The sequence below is a fragment of the Amblyomma mixtum genome, chromosome 6, assembly GCF_055824585.1.
Source record: "Amblyomma mixtum isolate Tamu chromosome 6, ASM5582458v1, whole genome shotgun sequence".
Lineage (NCBI taxonomy): Eukaryota > Metazoa > Arthropoda > Arachnida > Ixodida > Ixodidae > Amblyomma > Amblyomma mixtum.
In genome coordinates, this window is record NC_143017.1 from 14,796,553 (window position 1) to 14,818,646 (window position 22,094).

Genomic DNA, 22,094 nt, shown 5'->3' on the forward strand with positions numbered 1-22,094 from the left:
ACTGCCAAAGCAGAGTTAAGGTCAGCAATTAATGTCAGTATTCCTTCACTGCTAAGTAATAACTATGGGCTGGAGTTCTTGGTTCAAACCAAAAAAGAGAATAACAAACAGTCACCAAATTCATTTTCTTTTAACTGAAAAATTCACAGGGCACTTTTAAGTCTGCTTACGTGGACGAATGAGAAACAATGTTTTGATCATGATTTCTTTTTTCTGTCATATAACGTGGAGAGTGGCATTTAGTCATTTCCGGTTACAACATACTACACGGCATTGCCAGTTATAGCACACTACACTACGTCAACATTTCTGGTTACGACATACGACGACACATTGACATTTCTGGTCGCAACATACTACACTTCGTCATTTCTGGTTACGCCATACTACACCACTTTGGCATCCCAGTTACAACATTCTGCACTCCTACCCTACACACTGCTACATACTACGCTACTCCACTGGGTTTAAAAAAAACAGACAAAAAACCCCGGGTGTCGATAGAATTGCATAACCACGCCTGGGATGCGGCCTGATCTTGGTGACCAGAACCGCCAACGCACTTCCTCACCAGAACAGGATTTGGCCACTCTGGTGTAGTACTTGGCCGCAACCTTCTATGCACAAATCAATTAACCCTCAGTCCCCAGTGGCTGTGGAGCAACTGAAAAGGCGGTGGTCAGACCAGTGATGCAGCGGAAGGTGCTAAGAATCACTGGTTACGGACAGGCCCCCATTGGAAACTGACCCTGGCAACGTTTAATGCTAGAACCTTATCCAGTGAGGCTAGCTTAGAAGTGCTGATGGGGGAATTAGCTGGCATTAAATGGGATGTCAGAGGGCTTAGTGAGGTTACGAGGACAGACGAGGCGTATACAGTGCTGAGGGGTGGCACAAACTATTACATCATGTATTAGCGGACAGACACGAACTAGGTATAGGATTCCTCATCAATCAGAATATAGCTGGCAACATAGAGGAGTTTTATAGTATTAACGAGAGGGTGGCAGCTATCGTAATTAGGCTTAATAAGAGGTACAGTGGTGAGCAGCCTTGTCTAGAGCGCTTGAGCAGTGCGCACTTGGTAACAAAAACCGAAATTAGAGAGCAGCCCCTCATTACAGGGCAAAGTTTTCGTGCCTGCTTTGTTTACGAGGCTATCTGGCGCTACTTCCGTGCAAGCGTTGCAGCTGGACCCTAGAGGCTGCCACAAAATCTGGATTTGTTTGCAAGGAAGTGCACCGCCCGAGCGCTCTAGACAAGGCTGCTCACCACTGTACAAGCTGAAGGTGGTGCAGGCCTATGTGCCTACATCAAGCCATGATGACCAGTTGGTTGAAAGCTTCTATGAAGACATGGAACCCGCAATGACCAATGATCAATACATTGTACTGATGGGCGACTTCAATGCGAAGGTAGGCAAGAAGCAGGCTGGAGACCAGGTGGTAGGCGACTAGCACGGGGAATAGCACAGGGGAGTTATTAACAGAGTTAGCAGATAGAAATAATTTACGGATCATGAATACCTTCTCCCGTAAATGAGATAACAGGAAGTGGATGTGGAGAAGCCCCAATGGTGAGACTGATGATGACACCACTTTGTGATTTCTGGTTAGTCACAATTTTAATATGGAAATTGGTTTTTGAGGAAAGGAAAGGGTGCAGTAGCTCTCACATCTAGACATCTCATCTCATCCTCGCCTTAAAGAATGCAAGTGAAGGTGCATATGTCATTGGTCCGAACCCCTGTTGCAAGCTAGCCTCCAACATGACTAAAGCCTGTAAGCTATATGCAAAGAAATGTTATGACACCTCCCGGAATGCTGCACAATGAACGGTCGCTCAAAATTTTGGTGCAAATCTATTCGGGAATACTGCCACGACATCGAGGTCAGCCAGTGATGCCAGAGGCGGATTTCATCTACACATTCATGGACTAGGGGGTGGCGACTGGGGTATGTTCTTATAACCGGCATGTAGCCTAATTGTCATGTGACTTGGTATGACCTCACATTACACCACTGTCACGTGACTTGATACGACGCTGACTCATGACGCCACATAGTGCCATTTTGGACATGTTTTGCAATCAAATGACCTCGAACGGAGCCAGGTCAGTAGCATTCACATGCACTCCATGACTTGCCAGCTACTGAGCATGGGTTGTGATTGGTCAAAGCGGAGAAGTGATCAAGTGCAGAAACAAGGAGCATTGTGAGACAATGGGATCATTCGTTCAAGCATTGCTCCCATACTTCAGACAAACATCGGGTGCCGACCCAGACGTTCCACTACCTCGTCAAGCCTAGCCTGCTAGCACAGCACCTTCAGCTTATCACACTGCCATCAGCTTATCAGAGGCTTCGCTTGGTTAAAGAGTTTTCGCACAGAAAGTGGGGACACTGACAATGCTCGCAGCTGTAACAAGCCATCGCCAACTAGAAAGCATGCAATAAGGGCCTTCTCAACCACATTCTTCAACAAAATGACAGCATTTGAAGTTGGTCCACCTACCAAAAATTCCGAAGGACCTCCAAAAATAAGTACATGCACCACAGAAAATGGACTCAAGTAGACTGATGGGTGGATAAAGGTTGATTAGATGGGTATAGCGGCTGCATTAAGGAGAGCTTCTGAGGACTGGTGAGTGCATTAGGATGGATTAACGTGTGGGGCTGGTATAATCCTATATGATAATCCGATGAAAGGTAATGAAACAATCTAGTCCTCAGATTTTCAAATGTAGAGGTGATGACATCACAACCTCTCGAACAATCGTTACGTTACGTTACGGAGAAACCCCGTGGCTTTTGCAAGATGACAGCCGAAATGCTATTGCATTTGAAGCGTCATGTGCTGTGGCGGCACAACGCTGTAGCGACACTTCCACTGTTGTCGTCATGCGGACTACGTGATCGGAGGCCCTTTGGCTCCTTCTGGATTTCGGCCATAGTGGCCTTTTCTTTCCTCCCAATCTGAAAATTTGCTCTTATGAAGCATTTACCGCTTTCGCAGTTTGTTTTGTGACTGAAGCAGTGAGCAGAGTGGCATGAGAAACAAATTTATGCGCACTTATCACAACCAGATAAAGCTATGCCAACATGAAGGCAACTAGAAAGAAGGGTCTGGTTCCACTTGCCAAAGACGAGAATGTGTGTGTGTGTTGTTCTTTAATTGCTTTCACTTCCTAGCTTTTTTTTTTTCACTTAGGTTTTTTGCGATCCAGCCTTTAGAATGACATCCACTCCTGCCTAAGGCCGAACACTGGCTCCAGTGCTACTCGGGAAACACCTGGAGGCAGGGTGGTGCATGCAGGTTGTAAGGAGAAGGGCAGTACCTGAGCCTTGACGGGTATCTGTTCGTGGCCCACCCACTCCTGTTCGTAGATTTCGCTGAGCGTGTCCATGAGCGCCTTGCTGGCCAGCTGCAGGCTTTTGATGCACAGCACATAGTTCTTGAATTCCTTCTGCAGCTTGGCTGCCGCTGTCTGCAACAAACATTCACTTCTGCTCTCACACCGCGGTAAATGTTCCCCCGAGAACTTACCACCCCACTGCTGACACATGATACTTTACGAAGCAGTGGTACGGCCGAGGTCTCTCGCCTTAGGCCTCACACTACTACCTGCCCAACTACTGGGTCGTGTGCTTGTTGCCACATTTGAGACAAATGAAACACACTTAAAGGAACACTCGTGACAACTCCATCAAAATAAGTATAATCCGACCACTGAGCACCTGGCAGTAGCCTGACAGCAGAAGAGTCCACGCACTGCGGGGAAATCTCGCACCCAAGTAGGTGTTTTGTCCCCTGGCTGCGCTCAATCGAACTTGTGACAACTATTCGTGCACACTGGCGGGAATAGGCGAGGTGTGCAGCCTAGCCTCGGTAATCCACAGCACACCATTGGACGCTATCATAGCCCGGTCACTTCTAGCTTATGAACAGGGCTTCGACTGTTGGGTTTTATGAGATTCACTGGTCACTGACCATGGTCAAACAAAAAAATGACGTTTCGGGAGCGCTACGGCTCCCTTGTTCACAATGAGCAACCGGCTCGACGTCCCGGGCTTTTTGTAGCGGTTAGTATCGTTTTTAGACATTTAGCGTAGATAGGGTGCAGTGTGCCATCATTCTTATTTATTGTGTTGCTGACGCACCGAAACCGAAGCGAGCCCCTATCCCGTATATATCAGGGATCAGCGAGGCGCTGGCGCGGATGTTCCGCAAGCACGGCGTCCATGTTGCACATGTACCAACGAGCAAGATAAGAAATGAGCTGGTAAACGTGAAAGATCAGCTCCCTCGTGCATAGTTTCCCGGCGTAGCTTACAAGATCGCCTGCGCCGACTGTTCATCAGTTTACATAGGCGAAACAAAAGATCTCACGAGACGCCTGAAAGAACATCAGTATGACGTACGAAGAGGAAAAGCGACAACGAACGCAATCGCGGAGCACGCGCAAGAGACTGGCCATGAAATTAACTGGGACGAAGCAGGTATAGTGACAACAGCAAACAATGTATCAGCCCGCCGAAATCTCGAGTCACTAATCATTCAGACTACGCCTAACACAATAAATAAGAATGATGGCACACTGCACCCTATCTACGCTAAATGTCTAAAAACGATACTAACCGCTACAAAAAGCCCGGGACGTCGAGCCGGTTGCTCATTGTGAACAAGGGAGCTGTAGTGCTCCCGAAACGTCATTTTTTTGTTTGACCATGGTCAGTGACCAGTGAATCTCATCAAGCCATGATTCCTGACCAGACGGTATGCCGTCGAACCCTTGACTACATCATGTTTGGTTTTAACATAAAAAAAAGAAACGTATTCATGGTCAAGGTAGCATGAAAGATGAGACCAAAAAGAAGAAACAAGGCATGACACAAGCGCTCGTGTTGTGCCTTGCTTCTTCCTTTTGTCCTTGTCTTTTGTGCTACCTTGACCATGAATCCGATTCAGCTCACCCAACTTGTCACTTTAATGCGATAAAAGTATGCCAAATTCAGTTTTCGAAATTTGGTTTAAACTGACAATAGCCAATATTGTTGACACGCAAGATATACCTGGCTGGGTATAAAGCATCTGTTACACTAGGCCAAAGTTGAAAATTAACAAAGCAAATAAGGAAGTGAGAGGCATGAAAAGATGGTGGTACTGTTGGACTAGCAAAGCAGTTATGCAATTTGATGTGTTGCTCCGCTGCCTCTGCAGACCGGGAAGCATTACCTCCTTGCTGCCAGCTACCTAAGCCCTGTTTGTTTGCTGTCATCACCCACTTAGCGAAGTTTGTCTGTTAAGTAGGGATTGCATGTATGACACCGAGTCACAAAAAAGTATCCTGTTCTGGCTAGCACAACAAATGAGCGGCAGTTCCATCACTGACAGGACACACATTAACGCGTGTCCTGGCGCTTCCTTCTGTGGCCGTACCTTTTTAGCGCGGGTTACCACGTCGGATTTCAAACATAGTTTCCAAAATGGCGGCCCTCTTTGAAAATGGGCCTCTTGCCTCAGACTGAATTCGGCGTTGTTACTGCTATTTTTAGTATGTTCACTGGCCGTAAATGGGCCACCGGGTTTCGGGTTTTTGCTTCATCTAATCTTGCCTGTAACAAAACACATGAGCAATAAATTAGCTTTTTTCTTTATTTTGAGTGACGATTTTGCTGCTTTTAAAAAGTCCTATGAGGAGCATCGGTTTGTCGACAAAAATGGTTCCCGTTCTAACAACCACATGGCACTACAGGTTGAACTTATCACTGAGTCTCCATTTGCATACGCTGAACTAAAAATAAGAATGTGACAAATGACGTATCATCCTGCAATATGCTTACGTTTAACATATGTAAGCGTGTATACGCTAATGGTATGTAGGCAGCGTCTGTTCAGGCTCTTTTCTAACCATATCTGTGTACGCCGCGAGCAGACGACGAGTCGCGGAGGAGCATGTTTAACGCGCTCTCCTGGTTGGCTGAGGAGGTCTCTAGCTTCCATAGCACTGCAAGGAACTTATGAGATGGAGTAAAGAATAGCGCCGTTGTCACTCTGGTGCAAAGCGTGGTGCTGCTTTTGTGCTCTGTTACAAAAGTGCACTCTGTTACCAAAAGTGGTGTGTAACTCGAACAATTCGAAAGATGCGGAAAGTGCCTGAAGCTCTCCTGGAACGCTGGAATGCCGCACTACGCCGACCTCAGATGAAAGAAGGCTTAGTGTAATTGCCTACGAAGGTAAGTACAGCACACTGCTTGGAAATTACTTTGATGACAATGGCGCAAGATCTATAACACTCGCTCGCAGAGGGGTTGATGTTGAAAGTGCGAGGCGATGACTTCCACAAGTGTGCTGTACTCATGCCTTCGGGAGCATACATACACCACAGCTCCGGGAGTCCTCAACTCGCGGCGTTAATTCCCATTCCTCTCCCAAAAAATTCTAGGACAGAGCATCTTTGCACGTTGCGAATTCTTAAGGCATCACCAGATTCACTGTTCCAATAAAGAGGGCCAACACGCGAACCATGTGGAGCAGGCGTAATTTGCTGTACTTCGCAACGGAAGATTAGCAGCTTCGTGTACAGTGCTGAGTAGGACATTGCTTTATGGCCGTGAACTGACGGTTGTAAGTATAAAATCATCAGATTAAAGTCAAGATACATTGTCATAGTATTTGCTGTGGAAAAGAGAGCTGTCATTACCTTTTAATAAGCGAGGTGTTTGTTAAGAAGGGGCGGTCCCACTTTGGCAGCACTAATGCTGCATTTTAGGCTAGGCTCACGCGAGCATTCTGCATGTTTTTTTTTTGTTTTTTTTCAAACAGCACAGTGTAGGCATGATTCGAAGACTTAATGTATACTCTGTCAATCAATGCACACCGCTATAACAGTGCAGCTGGATTATCAACTGCACAGGAGGTGGTACAGCAGATGACGGAGTCGGCAGATGCTTTGATATGACCTACTTGAGGAAACAATTCTGAAAAAAAAAAAAAAAAAAACTTCTTCACTCAGGACAGTTCCGTCTGGCCTATATAGCATCATATATGCTCTCAGAATCTGCATTCGCTGAATTCTTTTTCATCAGCGGCCTTCTAAATATAACAAACGTGGCTATTTTGGGCATGAATATCTGTTGTGCATCCTTGTGCCCAGCATCAATATTTTTGCCATCTGGGGCGGACAATGCAAGAGTGCAGTGTGCAAAGTTTAAGCAACTTGCCATTGCTTTGTTTTTAATTGTCTCTCCAATTTGAAGCTCGTGAGGCAATACTGCAGAAACATTCAAATTGAAAAGACAATTAAAAATGGAATAATGAAGGTAAGTTGCTTAAACACCAGTACCATATTACGGGGGCTAGCTCAGCCCCAGGCGAGACAGGCCGCAGTCAGAAGGCACACAAAACCAAGTCACCCAAGTACTAGCTGCAGCGTGCCCGTTGTCGTCAACAGCGCAGCGACAGAACAATGTCCCCTTCGCCTCGTGACTGTGTACCGCAATAATGTCAGCCCTAAGTGGTAAAAATATTGTTACGCTGATTACGCTGTGTGGCACAGATACTCTGGCTGGCAGGCCCACGGGGCTGGGGGTTCAGCATGCGGTGGCAGGACAGCACATTCGTAGTAGACAACCATGGTGGACTTGCCGCTGGCGTGACGAATGTCGCAAGTAAATTCGGAAATGCAGGTGAGCTGCCTGATTTCACGAGGAGCAAAGGAGGTATTGCTGGATGCCAGTGCGGACGTCAGACGTTTGGCGTGGTCAGTAAGGTTATGAAAGGTGCGTCCCTCAAGAAAATGACAAAAGTGCTTCACGGCTGGATATATTGCTAGCAGCTCTTGGGTGAAGGTGCTGAAGCAGTGCTCAGGGGCACAAGCTTCTTGGAAAAGAAGGCGACTGACTGCCACACACCAGTGACGAACTGTTGCAAGACTGCACCGACAGCAGCGTCCGATGCGTCAACCATGATGGACGTGAGCACGTCACATTTGGGATGAACCAGGAGAGCCATGCCGGCAATAGCTGCTTTGACGCTGCTGAAGGCGCGGTCAGCAGTATCGGTCCAAGCAATAAAAGCGGTCGGCTTGCTGTGGCCCGCAAGAAGGTTGTGGAGAGGCTGTAGTACTGCGTCGCAGCGAGGAATGAAACGCCGATAATAGTTGGCGAGGCCAAGAAATTCGTGCAGTTGCCGGGTGGTGGTGGGCCGGGGAAGCTGACTGATGGCAGTGACACGAGCCAATAACGGGCGAATGCCATGGGCGCTGGCGTGATGGCCGAGAAAGTCTAACTTTGCAACGCCAAACACGCTTTTCAGTTTATTGACCACAAGACCAAAATGGCCGAGTCATGTGAGCACTTGATGCAGGTGGGCTTGTGGGCCTCTGCCATAAGGCTGAAGACGAGAATGTCGTCAAGATAGGCAAAGCAGCATGTCAAACCGTGTAGGACTTGGTCAACAAAGCTCTCAAAAGTCTGGGCTGCACTGCGAAGACCGAAAGGCATCCTCAGATATACAAACATGCCAAAAGGCGTAATAATGGCAGCTTTCAGGATATACAAGGGCTCCACAGGAATCTGGTGATATGCCTTCACAAGATCGACCTTGCTGAAGATTGTGCCGCCATGAAGGGCCGATGTAAAATCCCGGATGTGTGTTATCGGGCAGCGGTCAGTGACTGTGGCCTTGCTGAGAGCCCAGTAATTGCCGCACGGGCGCCGGTCTTTTTGGGCACCATGTGGAGGGGCGATGTCCAAGGAGGGACGGATGAAGCCAAGCTCCAGCATATGCTCAAACTCTTGTTTGGCGACTGCTAAGTGAGGCAAAGAGCAAACACAAGAGGCCCAGTCGTCACAATATGATGAGTCATGCTGTGAGCGACCGGTGCTTGAAGAGACCGGAAGATATCTAGATACTCGCCAAGTACGCTGAACCAAGAGTCGGAAACGGTGCTGTGCGCCTGGAGGAGCCGTAGTGGTGGATCGCGGCAAGAGACGCCTTGAACAACTAGGCTCGTTGCAGAATCCAGGACGCGGTTTCGCCGCATGTCATATAGGAGCCTGTAGTGCCATGAGAAGTCGGTGCCAATGATTTGTGAGTGCACATCCGCGATGACTAATACCCAGCAAAAGGTACAGCGAAGCCCAAGGTCAAGAGCCACCAACTCCTGGCCTTATGTCCGTATTGTCGATCAGGTGACTGCGGTCAGAGGAAAAGAGTCTGAAGGACGGCGTCGCTCAGCCAACATAGGTGGAAGAACACAGATCTTGGCACCACTGTTGATAAGGTAGCGGACTTTCATTACATGGTCAGTGACTTGGAAGAGGCGACTGGATCGGGGGCCGAGAACAGCGGTCGCCTTCAGTGTTCGGCCGGACTGTTTCCCGCGAAGAAATACGGCTGGTGGCAGTGGCACACGTGAGAGCCGTAGCGGTGGTGGTACCAGCAAAGGGTCGTGCAGGGCAGAGAACGGTTGCCAGATGTACTGGGGCTGGTACGGCGGGGTGGAGATGAGGAATGTGGCCAGTGAGTACGAAGGGCTGCAACCTCAGCTGTAAGCCGCGCTACCTGCCGGGTTAGCTTCTCATTAGCAGCAATGAGCCAGGCATAGCAATCGCCAGCAGCTGCGTGGGTAGCTGAGGGGCGAGAGGGCGATGAATTGTTGCAACAGAGGGAAAACCGACGTCCATGATCTTATCTGCCAGCGTAGCCAGGGATTCCAAGGTCTGAGACGAAGACACGCTCAGGATCACGCGCACCTCCAGTGGCAGGTTGCTGCAGGGAGAGTTCCCGCATGGGAGCGCCATCGTGTGAAGTAGCCAAGTCTCCAGCCAGGGTGGTTATGCGATGCAACAGCTCGGTAGGCTTGCGATCTCCAAGCCCTTCTGAGGTAAGGAGCTGCTGCAGAAGACACGCTCAGGATCATGCGCACCTGCAGTGGCAGGTTGCTGCAGGGAGAGTTCCCGCATGGGAGCGCCATCGTGTGAAGTAGCCAAGTCTCCAGCCAGGGTGGTCATGCGATGCAACAGCTCGGTAGGCTTGCGATATCCAAGCCCCTCTGAGGTAAGGAGCTGCTGCAGAAGACATGCTCAGGATCATGCGCACCCGCAGTGGCAGGTTGCTGCAGGGAGAGTTCCCGCATGGGAGCGCCATCGTGTGAAGTAGCCAAGTCTCCAGCCAGGGTGGTCATGCGATGCAACAGCTCGGTAGGCTTGCTCCAAGCCCTTCTGAGGTAAGGAGCTGCTGCAGAAGACACGCTCAGGATCATGCGCACCTGCAGTGGCAGGTTGCTGCAGGGAGAGTTCCTGCATGGGAGCGCCATCGTGTGAAGTAGCCAAGTCTCCAGCCAGGGTGGTCATGCGATGCAACAGCTCGGTAGGCTTGCGATCTCCAAGCCCTTCTGAGGTAAGGAGCTGCTGCAGAAGACACGCTCAGGATCATGCGCACCTGCAGTGGCAGGTTGCTGCAGGGAGAGTTCCTGCATGGGAGTGCCATCATGTGAAGTAGCCAAGTCTCCAGCCAGGGTGGTCATGCGATGCAACAGCTCGGTAGGCTTGTGATCTCCAAGCCCTTCTGAGGTAAGGAGCTGCTGCAGAAGACACGCTCAGGATCATGCGCACCTGCAGTGGCACGTTGCTGCAGGGAGAGTTCCCGCATGGGAGCGCCATCGTGTGAAGTAGCCAAGTCTCCAGCCAGGGTTGTCATGCGATGCAACAGCTCGGTAGGCTTGCGATCTCCAAGCCCTTCTGAGGTAAGGAGCTGCTGCAGAAGACACGCTCAGGATCATGCGCACCTGCAGTGGCAGGTTGCTGCAGGGAGAGTTCCCGCATGGGAGCGCCATCGTGTGAAGTAGCCAAGTCTCCAGCCAGAGTGGTCATGCGATGCAATAGCTCGGTAGGCTTGCGATCTCCAAGCCCTTCTGAGGTAAGGAGCTGCTGCAGAAGACACGCTCAGGATCATGCGCACCTGCAGTGGCAGGTTGCTGCAGGGAGAGTTCCCGCATGGGAGCGCCATCGTGTGAAGTAGCCAAGTCTCCAGCCAGGGTGGTCATGCGATGCAACAGCTCGGTAGGCTTGCGATCTCCAAGCCCTTCTGAGGTAAGGAGCTGCTGCAGAAGACACGCTCAGGATCATGCGCACCTGCAGTGGCAGGTTGCTGCAGGGAGAGTTCCCGCATGGGAGTGCCATCGTGTGAAGTAGCAAAGTCTCCAGCCAGGGTGGTCATGCGATGCAACGCTCGGTAGGCTTGCGATCTCCAAGCCCTTCTGAGGTAAGGAGCTGCTGCAGAAGACACGCTCAGGATCCTGCGCACCTCCAGTGGCAGGTTGCTGCAGGGAGAGTTCCCGCATGGGAGTGCCATCGTGTGAAGTAGCCAAGTCTCCAGCCACGGTGGTCATGCGATGCAACAGCTCGGTAGGCTTGCGATCTCCAAGCCCTTCTGAGGTAAGGAGCTGCTGCAGAAGACACGCTCAGGATCATGCGCACCTGCAGTGACAGGTTGCTGCAGGGAGAGTTCCCGCATGGGAGTGCCATCGTGTGAAGTAGCCAAGTCTCCAGCCAGGGTGGTCATGCGATGCAACGCTCGGTAGGCTTGCGATCTCCAAGCCCTTCTGAGGTAAGGAGCTGCTGCAGAAGACACGCTCAGGATCATGCACACCTGCGTGGCAGGTTGCTGCAGGGAGAGTTCCCGCATGGGAGTGCCATCGTGTGAAGTAGCCAGGTCTCCAGCCAGGGTGGTCATGTGATGCAACAGCTCGGTAGGCTTGCGATCTCCAAGCCCTTCTGAGGTAAGGAGCTGCTGCAGAAGACACGCTCAGGATCATGCGCACCTGCAGTGGCAGGTTGCTGCAGGGAGAGTTCCCGCATGGGAGCGCCATCGTGTGAAGTAGCCAAGTCTCCAGCCAGGGTGGTCATGTGATGCAACAGCTCGGTAGGCTTGCGATCTCCAAGCCCTTCTGAGGTAATGAGCTGCTGCAGAAGACACGCTCAGGATCATGCGCACCTGCAGTGGCAGGTTGCTGCAGGGAGAGTTCCCGCATGGGAGTGCCATCGTGTGAAGTAGCCAAGTCTCCAGCCAGGGTGGTCATGCGATGCAATAGCTCGGTAGGCTTGCGATCTCCAAGCCCTTCTGAGGTAAGGAGCTGCTGCAGAAGACACGCTCAGGATCATGCGCACCTGCAGTGGCAGGTTGCTGCAGGGAGAGTTCCCGCATGGGAGCGCCATCGTGTGAAGTAGCCAAGTCTCCAGCCAGGGTGGTCATGTGATGCAACAGCTCGGTAGGCTTGCGATCTCCAAGCCCTTCTGAGGTAAGGAGCTGCTGCAGAAGACACGCTCAGGATCATGCGCACCTGCAGTGGCAGGTTGCTGCAGGGAGAGTTCCCGCATGGGAGCGCCATCGTGTGAAGTAGCCAAGTCTCCAGCCAGGGTGGTCATGTGATGCAACAGCTCGGTAGGCTTGCGATCTCCAAGCCCTTCTGAGGTAAGGAGCTGCTGCAGAAGACACACTTAGGATCATGCGCACCTGCAGTGGCAGGTTGCTGCAGGGAGAGTTCCCGCATGGGAGCGCCATCGTGTGAAGTAGCCAAGTCTCCAGCCAGGGTGGTCATGTGATGCAACAGCTCGGTAGGCTTGCGATCTCCAAGCCCTTCTGAGGTAAGGAGCTGCTGCAGAAGACACGCTCAGGATCATGCGCACCTGCAGTGGCAGGTTGCTGCAGGGAGAGTTCCCGCATGGGAGCGCCATCGTGTGAAGTAGCCAAGTCTCCAGCCAGGGTGGTCATGTGATGCAACAGCTCGGTAGGCTTGCGATCTCCAAGCCCTTCTGAGGTAAGGAGCTGCTGCAGAAGACACGCTTAGGATCATGCGCACCTGCAGTGGCAGGTTGCTGCAGGGAGAGTTCCCGCATGGGAGTGCCATCGTGTGAAGTAGCCAAGTCTCCAGCCAGGGTGGTCATGTGATGCAACAGCTCGGTAGGCTTGCGATCTCCAAGCCCTTCTGAGGTAAGGAGCTGCTGCAGAAGACACGCTCAGGATCATGCGCACCTGCAGTGGCAGGTTGCTGCAGGGAGAGTTCCCGCATGGGAGTGCCATCGTGTGAAGTAGCCAAGTCTCCAGCCAGGGTGGTCATGCGATGCAATAGCTCGGTAGGCTTGCGATCTCCAAGCCCTTCTGAGGTAAGGAGCTGCTGCAGAAGACACGCTCAGGATCATGCGCACCTGCAGTGGCAGGTTGCTGCAGGGAGAGTTCCCGCATGGGAGCGCCATCGTGTGAAGTAGCCAAGTCTCCAGCCAGGGTGGTCATGTGATGCAACAGCTCGGTAGGCTTGCGATCTCCAAGCCCTTCTGAGGTAAGGAGCTGCTGCAGAAGACACGCTCAGGATCATGCGCACCTGCAGTGGCAGGTTGCTGCAGGGAGAGTTCCCGCATGGGAGCGCCATCGTGTGAAGTAGCCAAGTCTCCAGCCAGGGTGGTCATGTGATGCAACAGCTCGGTAGGCTTGCGATCTCCAAGCCCTTCTGAGGTAAGGAGCTGCTGCAGAAGACACGCTTAGGATCATGCGCACCTGCAGTGGCAGGTTGCTGCAGGGAGAGTTCCCGCATGGGAGTGCCATCGTGTGAAGTAGCCAAGTCTCCAGCCAGGGTGGTCATGCGATGCAATAGCTCGGTAGGCTTGCGATCTCCAAGCCCTTCTGAGGTAAGGAGCTGCTGCAGACGACACGGCTCCGTTTTAGAAGTTCGCTGGACGAGCGTCGCTTTAAGATGATCGTAAGGACGATCGGCAGGTGGAGAGCGGAGGAACAGCCACAGATGTAGTAGGCATGACTGCACCAATGACGTGGTCAAACTGGTCACCTTCGCAGTGACACGGTGCTGGTGGAGCAAGGCCTTGATGGTGAGGAACCAAAGTTCCGAGTCTGATGAGCAGAAGTCTGGGAGCTTGAGGGGGGAGACCGTTGACTCATGAGGTGGTGGCATAAGAGGCGACGGAGACGGTACATGAGTGGAGGTATCCATGGCCAGAGCTTACGCAATGGAAGGCAGGCGGGGTCTCGGGCTCAGGGCGGTGGTAGGCCTAGCAAAGCGGCTGATGCAAGCACAGGGCAGGAGCAGAGAACGAAGTCTGGAGTCACTAAATTTGTGGAGATGAATTGCTGACACAAGTCGCTGTCGGGTCTCCACAAATATATTTGACAGGACCCATTAAGCCAAGCAGGAACAGGACAGCGTGCCGCTAGCATTCAGTTCAGCAGCCACGAAATCCAGTCTGCACGTGCCAGGAAGGCGTGCTGGGGCTGTCGTCGTCTTCTGCGGCCGGACCGATGGCATGCTATAATACTAAATAAACATCTATTCCACACGTCGGATGAACAAAACTATCCTATGTGTAGTAGTTTCTTCAGAATTATTCTCTGAAGTAGGTAATATCAACGAAACTACCGACTTCATCATCTGCCATAGCACCTCTTGAGCAGTTGATAATACTGTGACGAAGACGAAGCTGGCAGTGGCGCGGGACGGAGCGCCCGCGCTAGGCCAGCGGCCATTAAATCATCTCATAGCCATGGTTCACCACGTCTCATTCTTCGGCTGGCCGCCGCGTAACAATACAGCTACACTATAGTGGTGTGCACAGACTAACGGAGTGTACAAAAAGCTTTCGAATGATGCCTACAATGTGCTGACTGAACAAGAAAAATGCGCAGAATGCTCGTGCAAACGTAGCCTAAAATGTAGCAATGGCACTGCCTGAGAAGTACTTCCAGCACAAACAGCACTGGGATTTTTGTGGAAACTGGTTTTGGTTGATGCTTCCCTTGGTAGCTAAAAAATGGTCAGTGTTGAAGAGGACCTTTCCAAATGAACAGAAGAGAAAGGACCTGTTAAGTGCACTCTTATGCCGCATCACTATTATGGGAAGACTGTGCCGTTTGCTAGCCGCAAACAACAAATTCTTGCCACGCAAGATGCGTGGTATTCAGTGTGTTGTTTACTTCGTACAACTACTTTAGGTAATTTGATCCAAATGCACTTTGAGTAAAATCTTGTGATCATAATCTATCGTACAATATGTGATAGACATGTGATGGCTCACTTATCTATTTTTCATGTCATGTTTTATCACGAGCAGAAGTGCTGATTCACTCCTTCCTGTGTAACTAACCTGTTTTCCCACAGTGACATAAAGATAACATTGTTAATATCTGGTGTGGGATGCTTGCTTGATGACTCACAAGCAATCCGTGAACACCTCTGTTAATTGCTTCCAGACGTTTTTACATAGGCTACTGTATTTTGGCATGGGTTTCACAAAAGTGGTGTTTGTTTCTTTCTGTTTCTTTTTAGAAATCCTGTTGGTGGGAAGATTATGAACGTGCATCACAAGCTTGTCATATCTGGAGAGTCAGATTTAATAAATTTTATGAATATAACCCAGTCCTCTGGTGATGTGCATCAATCACAATAAAATATGCCTGCTATACAATAAATGTTTGCGCTTTTGATTGCCTCACAGGAGTGAAAAAAAGCATGCATGCACCATATATGCGAATATCTGAGAAAGAATGGCGACGAACACCCTTGAACGGACGTCTGCCAGCGAGACAAACAGACCTTTGTACTCCTATCGTACGACTGACAGATGCTCAGCGGACATCCGGAACATCTGAAACAGACCTCTATCGGCCGTTCGAAGGATATCGATGGTTGCTTGAGTTAAAACTGTACAATCATGATGGTACAGTACAGATGCACTGAATGGGTGCCACTGTGCTATCGTGCTACTTGCAGATAAATGCATTAGCAAGAGAGTAATTTTTGATGTCTATGATGGACCCTGAAAACCAAATGTCAGCTTTTTGAGCAATGCAAAATGCTGGTCAGAACCAGGAGTCTGCTCACTAGGTCACATGGATATGTGAAAAGTGTGTGAATATATGAAATTAATCGGATATGCTTGTTATTCGGTTCACAAAATTATTCTTTGAAAATTTGGGCGTTTGCCAGAAAGCCACCCAGGCCAAAACCACAGTTTTGGCTTGTGCCATCTCTATGGATGTCTTGTGCTCTTGCAGACAGATTAGGCTTCTTTGTTGCTATCAAATGGCTGTCGTATCCACTGTCTGGATCATGAGGCACTCGAGTGTGTGCTTTCGCCAAGTGATTTTTTGGTTCTTCATATTTTCATAGAAGGCCCAATTTATGACTATCAATTTGTACGTGATAGTTGAAATCTTGCCTGGGCACTTGTTTGTTTTTTTATCAGATTGCACGTGAGATGTTAGTTGGTTTATGAGGTTTAACATCCCAAAGCGACTCAGGCTATGAGGGACGCCATAGTGAAGGGCTCCGGAAATTTCGACCGCCTGGAGTTCTTTAATGTGCACTGACATCGCATAGTACACAGGCTTCTAGATTTTGCCTCAATCGAAATTCAACCGCCGCGGCCGAGATCGAACCCGCGTCTTTCGGGCCAGCAGCCGAGCACCATAACCACTGAGCCACCGCGGCAGATGTGTGAGATGTATTCCTTCATGTAGTAAAGTTGTTAGTCTGCGTTTGTATGCCTCTTCCCCATCCGTGTCTCGTTCACGCAGTTCTCTCTTCATATCCGTAACTGAATATTCACACAGCCCTGGTGAAAAGAAAAGGAAAAAAAGTCTCTCACATTCTCCTGCCGTTGCTGCAAAGGATGATTTCACTGCAACAATTATGCAATTTTATTTTCTGACATTCACACTGCTTGGTGATGCCCTCTAGGTGCAGATGACCAGTGCCGTGGCAACTATACGTGCGTAGGCTTCACTTTTAGAATGAGGCCCTTATGTTTCATCACAAGTGGGAATGTAGCTAAGATTGGGGTGCTGCTTTCGAGTTCTTTTCGAGTGCTGCCTTCGAGTTCGGCTGCATTTCCTCTCTGCTTTGCTCAAGAATGACACTGAAATCCAGCTGGCGGTGCACGGCGACCACACGACCATAACACACAGCTGGCGCTGTGGGCATCTCACCTGTTGCCTGGTGAAGTTGTACAGGTAGACTTCAAAAACTTCATCCTTTGTCTTGTCAGCCCGCCCAAGGTTTTGCAGTATCTGCGCAGAACATGATCAAGGAAACATTAACGCTCTGGACGAAGGCACAATGAAGCGACCCCCTGAAATAAGATGCAGAACAAGGCATTGACGAGGCGGACCTCTAGTACCACACAGCAAGTCGGGATACCATGCTGCGAAGCATAGCAAACCTCTGGGAGATCAAAAAGCGTATTAATTATCAGAGCTGTTAAATCGCCAGAAACTGTTCCTCATCATAATGGTATGTCAGAAGCAACCGGTACACTATTTTCATGTACGCGGACGGATTCAATTGCTGTGGCAGGCACGTCAGGCGGAGTTGGAACTCAAAATACGTTCATTATCGCTTTCTGACTGTGTGTCTGCAGTTGAGTATCTGTGACGTGTGGAGGTACTGTGCTTATATTTTATTGTTGCTGGAACTCAAAATACGTTCATTATCGCATTCTGACTGTGTGTCTGCAGTTGAGTATCTGTGACGTGTGGAGGTATTGGGCTTATATTTTATTGTTGCTGGAACTCAAAATACGTTCATTACCGCATTCTGACTGTGTGTCTGCAGTTGAGTATCTGTGACGTGTGGAGGTATTGTGCTTATATTTTATTGTTGCCATGTGCTCTTGGTATGTGAAATTGTATATTGTAATATGTTTCACATAGGCCACTACTGCATGGCCCATGCATGCGCTGCAGTACTTTCAGATAAATAAATAAAACTTTGAGGCTTTCCTTGTGGTAAGCTGCATCTCTGCTCACTTGTGGCGATGCTAACCACGGACCTACAGGGGCTTAAACTCCACATATGCAAACTTTAGCGAGAAAACAAGACTGTGGGCTGGGCACTTTCCTTGCCTGCGCTAAAGAACGTCGCTGTTTGCACAGAGGCAGATCATTCAAGCTTCCAGCTTGCTCTCCTGTTCAGTAAGCAGATCGAGCTAGAGCATAAAAGTTAAAATGATCAACATTCTATTTACTCTGTTTGCCAGTAAATACAGCTAGTGTAGCATTCCTTAGGGTTGTTCTGCATGGGGAGATACTCATTGTGCCAGGTGCGGGAGAGCTTCAAAGGTGTGTGCAAAATGCCAGGTGTTTGACAGCCTGATTAAATTGCGAGCAGGCTGCAAGCAACCTGGTACGAGTGCCCGCCGCACACTACCGGGCGTGAAGACACCGATCTGCAGTGCCATTTCTGAAGCTGCCTTTGCAGCTCCTCGAAATGTCAGTGACGGCAGCTGAGAATTCACACACTGCCTTCATTTTGACTTCGTTGTACACGTTCTGCGAGGAGGACATTTGGTTGTTGAAAACCTAGGCCGCCGTCGTGTGCCTTTATTTTCTGCCGTTTAGTCAATGTTAGTGGCCCCTGCATGGAAGCACTGGAGCTTTCCCCCAAGTGGCGGCGTTGCATATTCCAAGAGGCTGCACCCCAAGCTTGCGCCGAGTGCACAGTCTCGGCGCAGTGGAAGGCAAGTTAACAATTTGAGGCTATAATACTGTATGTGTTCACAATTCAACACTCATCAACGATAAACACTGTGTTAATAATAATAATAATAATAGCTGTCTTTATTTCCATTAACGTAATGGCAGAGCTTGAGGAAAAAGCAGGATAGCTTGACTAGTTCCCCCCCCTTCATGTAAAATACATAATTAATTATGTTTAAGTAATAGAATATTCACTAATAATCTCCACTGATTAACACCACAGATTTAAAAAAATAATCCCCTATGCTCCTTGGTTTCTTTGGCTGTTGGCTTCTCTCATAATTGCATCAAGAAAGGTAAAGTTCAGTGGGCGACAAAACAGAAAATTTCAATTTCCATTATACCAGGTGTTTCCGGGAAGACTAAGTAATTTTTAAATTTAGGGTCTTTGAGGAAAGGAAAAGCTTTTTGCTGCATATTGATATGAGCGTTGGCGGACGTCAACAGGCGAATCATGTTAACTAGTAAAGTGTACAACTTAATTCTAATAATTCACTTTTTAATTATGACCAACAGGCACCTGATTGCAATTATCTGTAGCCGGCCTTTGGTCGTTAGTAATAGACTTATCCGTTTATGGTTGGTTACCGGGGTTTAACGTCCCGAAGCAACTCAGACTATGAGGGGCGCCGCAGTGAAGTGCTCTGGAAATCTCGGCCACCTTACATACACTGACATCGCACAGCACACGGGCCTCTAGAATTTCGCCTCCATCGAAATTCGGCCGCTGCGGCCGGGATCGAACTCGTGTCTTTCGGGTCCGCAGCCGAGCACTGTAACCACTGGGCCACCGCGGCGGGGCCTATCAGTTTATAGAATCTCGAAAACGAGATTATCCTCGGCACTGTGGCTCAACAAAGTCTGGCTACATCGTGCCAAAATACATGAACTTTCGAAAAACATGCAGGCAAAGCAATATCTCCAGTGCACGTAGCTAGTCTAAATAGCCCAATTTTGCCGAGCCACAGCACAGAGGGTAATCGAGTTTTTGAAATTCTACAAACTGATATGGCTATTAATAACGGCGGGCTACAAATCTCTAATTGGAAGCAGGTGCCTATCAGTAATAGTTCAAAAAGTTAACTATTAGAATTTAGCGAATCATTTTACTAGTTAACATGATTTGCCTGTTTTTGACGTCTGCCAACGCTCGTATCACCATGCAGCGAAAACCTTCGATTTAACTCAAAAACCTTACTTTTGAGAACTGCTTAAAGTCTTCCCTGAAACACCTGGTATAAACAACAGCAGTCATTACAAGCATCTGCGAGAAAGTAGAAAAATAAGAAACAGAAAGACAAAAAAATAGCACGCACTAGAACAAGCGAGCATGAAACAAAATGAAACATGGCATTAACAATGAGGCCTATTTGTACATAATGGCATAATTTCAGTGGTATTGAAGGTATTTCATATTCACATGTCTCTAGTTGAAGACATTTGCAAAACAACAAATGCAAGTTTCCCCATGGAAAAGGGTATATTTCAAACCACAAAAAAAAAACTGCAAACAGAAAAAAGCGCAGGAAAATTGTAAAGGCAACCAAAAGAATGTCAATAGATGTATACTAGGATGGAAGTAAATGACATTCAAAGAAATACACTTAAGCTCCTGATTGATGCTTTAACAAAGATTCAATGAGTTTGGCAGCTTTTGTTTAATCATCTGCTGTCCGTAGGTTGTTCTGCACCTCTCTATATTCCCGAAGCACTACGTGTATCATGCGAAGGTGTTTATTTTTAATTGAAGACGGTTCCCTTTCGTGATAAGTACAGCGCAGAGTCCGTGGAGTGTTCAGGTGTGCAATGTCGGCAACTGAATTCGAGGACAAAGAGCGCAGCGACATCTCTCACGTGACACTGAACTATGTACAGCATTCTGCATATTTATCCTGAAGACTTCAAAAAATTTACCTTTTAACCCTTGGCTAAAGTTAGCCTGGACGCCATGTATACACAGGCAATGTTGTATAATGAACGCTGCATATCGGTAGGTTTGACGGTGACCACAATCACGAGACTGTTCAGTGAAATCAGGTGGAAACAAAAGCAGTGCTAAAGTGCAGTCATCATGGGTGCATTCCTGGGGAAATTACGTGCTCGCACAGTAAATGCAGAATGGTGCTACATTATATCGAAACACTTGTTTAGCAAATATAAGGATTGTTTGCTAAACAAGCAGCATCAACAGCCACGGGACAGTGCACGCGGGGCGAAGTGGATACGGCGACAGATCGGTACGGGCAGTGCGGCTGTTGTAATGGGCCAACTGCCGCCAGACTATGTGCTCTCTGCCACGGGCCACTCACACACATGTCTGCCAAGCATCTAAATGTGCGCTAAATGAATGAATGAGTTATTTATTTAGAAAGGAAGGCCTTTCTTGGGGAACTGGGTTGTTAAGGAAGAGACGTATTAGACACATGAGGAATGTCTTGGGTGGCTGGGCCACGCTCTGCACTGCTTTGTGGAAGCTACTAAATTAGCATATTTGGCAATATTTTCCTAGATTCCATACAGTAACAGCATTCTATTTGTGTTTTGCCTGCACACAGTGACCCTTCCTACTGCATTAAACTTCTGCCGGTAGGACCAGATTGAAGAATTCCTCTTGAAGACTGAAAGCAGCTTTAATGTCCTGAATAAAATTGGCTTCAACCTGATACATTGTGCTTTGCGGCCATTAGTGCCATTAGTTCCTTCATAGAGGCATGAATCTGACATACATATGCTGGACATATGTCTGATTTAGGGCATTCTGTGGGGTTTTTACAAGGCCATGGAAACTGCTGGATGCCATCACCATGGGCGAATTCATGAAAGTGCAGAAGATGAAAAAATTACAACTGGTCCTAGCTGGTGCCAGCTGGGACCAGTTCAACTGTGTTATGGAATAATTCCCAGCTGGGACCAGCTGACAATGGGTCCCAGCTGCCCAGTTGGGACCCACTGCCAGTTGGTCCCAATTGGGAATTACTCCATAACCCAGTTCAACTGGTCCCAACAGCTGGGACCCATTGCAAACTGGTCCCAACTGGGACCAGTTGCCAGCTGGTTATGGTTACTACTGGTGCTGTTTTTGCCACAGTGCACCGAGGCTGGTCAAAAGCCGCTAAAAAGGCAGGCAGTGACCCTCCAGTCAGCACACACTGCCCACAGCATGAAAAGTGTCAAAACTATTTATTAGCATGCGCTTAGGTGCTTCCAAGCTTCCTGAGGAGAGGTTTTTTCACATCCTAAATCTTCTGGGTCAGGAGTCCCGGGATGATGGCCACAGTCCCTTCCACATCCACGCCTTTTTGGGAGCCCCACAGCCAGACTGTATCTAAAAATTACAGAAAAAAACAAACAAACTTTAAAGTCGACGTGCACATTATGCAGCAGTCTTGCTGGCGTACGCCTTCCCAAACTAAATAGTTGGGAAGGGCAGCAACATGAGAAAATGCAAAATTCCAGCCCTACATTCCATAAAAATTGTCACACAAGGCACAAATGCAACTGCGAGTTACAAATACAATTGGAATCGCCTGCTGTGTGAAATTTTACAG

General features: G+C 48.9%; 1 protein-coding gene across 9 annotated transcripts in view; it reads right to left on the reverse strand.

Moving 5' to 3' along the window:
• Positions 1–22,094, reverse strand: part of Amph (amphiphysin) — a 160,084-nt gene that overhangs the window by 77,140 nt on the left and 60,850 nt on the right. For all 9 annotated transcript variants that reach the window (XM_089547583.1, XM_089547581.1, XM_089547582.1 and 6 more), the window contains exons 2-3: positions 16,999–17,079; positions 3,338–3,487 (exon numbers count right to left, since the gene is read on the reverse strand). In XM_089547583.1, coding sequence (XP_089403709.1) covers positions 3,338–3,487; positions 16,999–17,079 — 231 coding nt within the window. The remainder of the gene's footprint in view (positions 1–3,337; positions 3,488–16,998; positions 17,080–22,094) is intronic.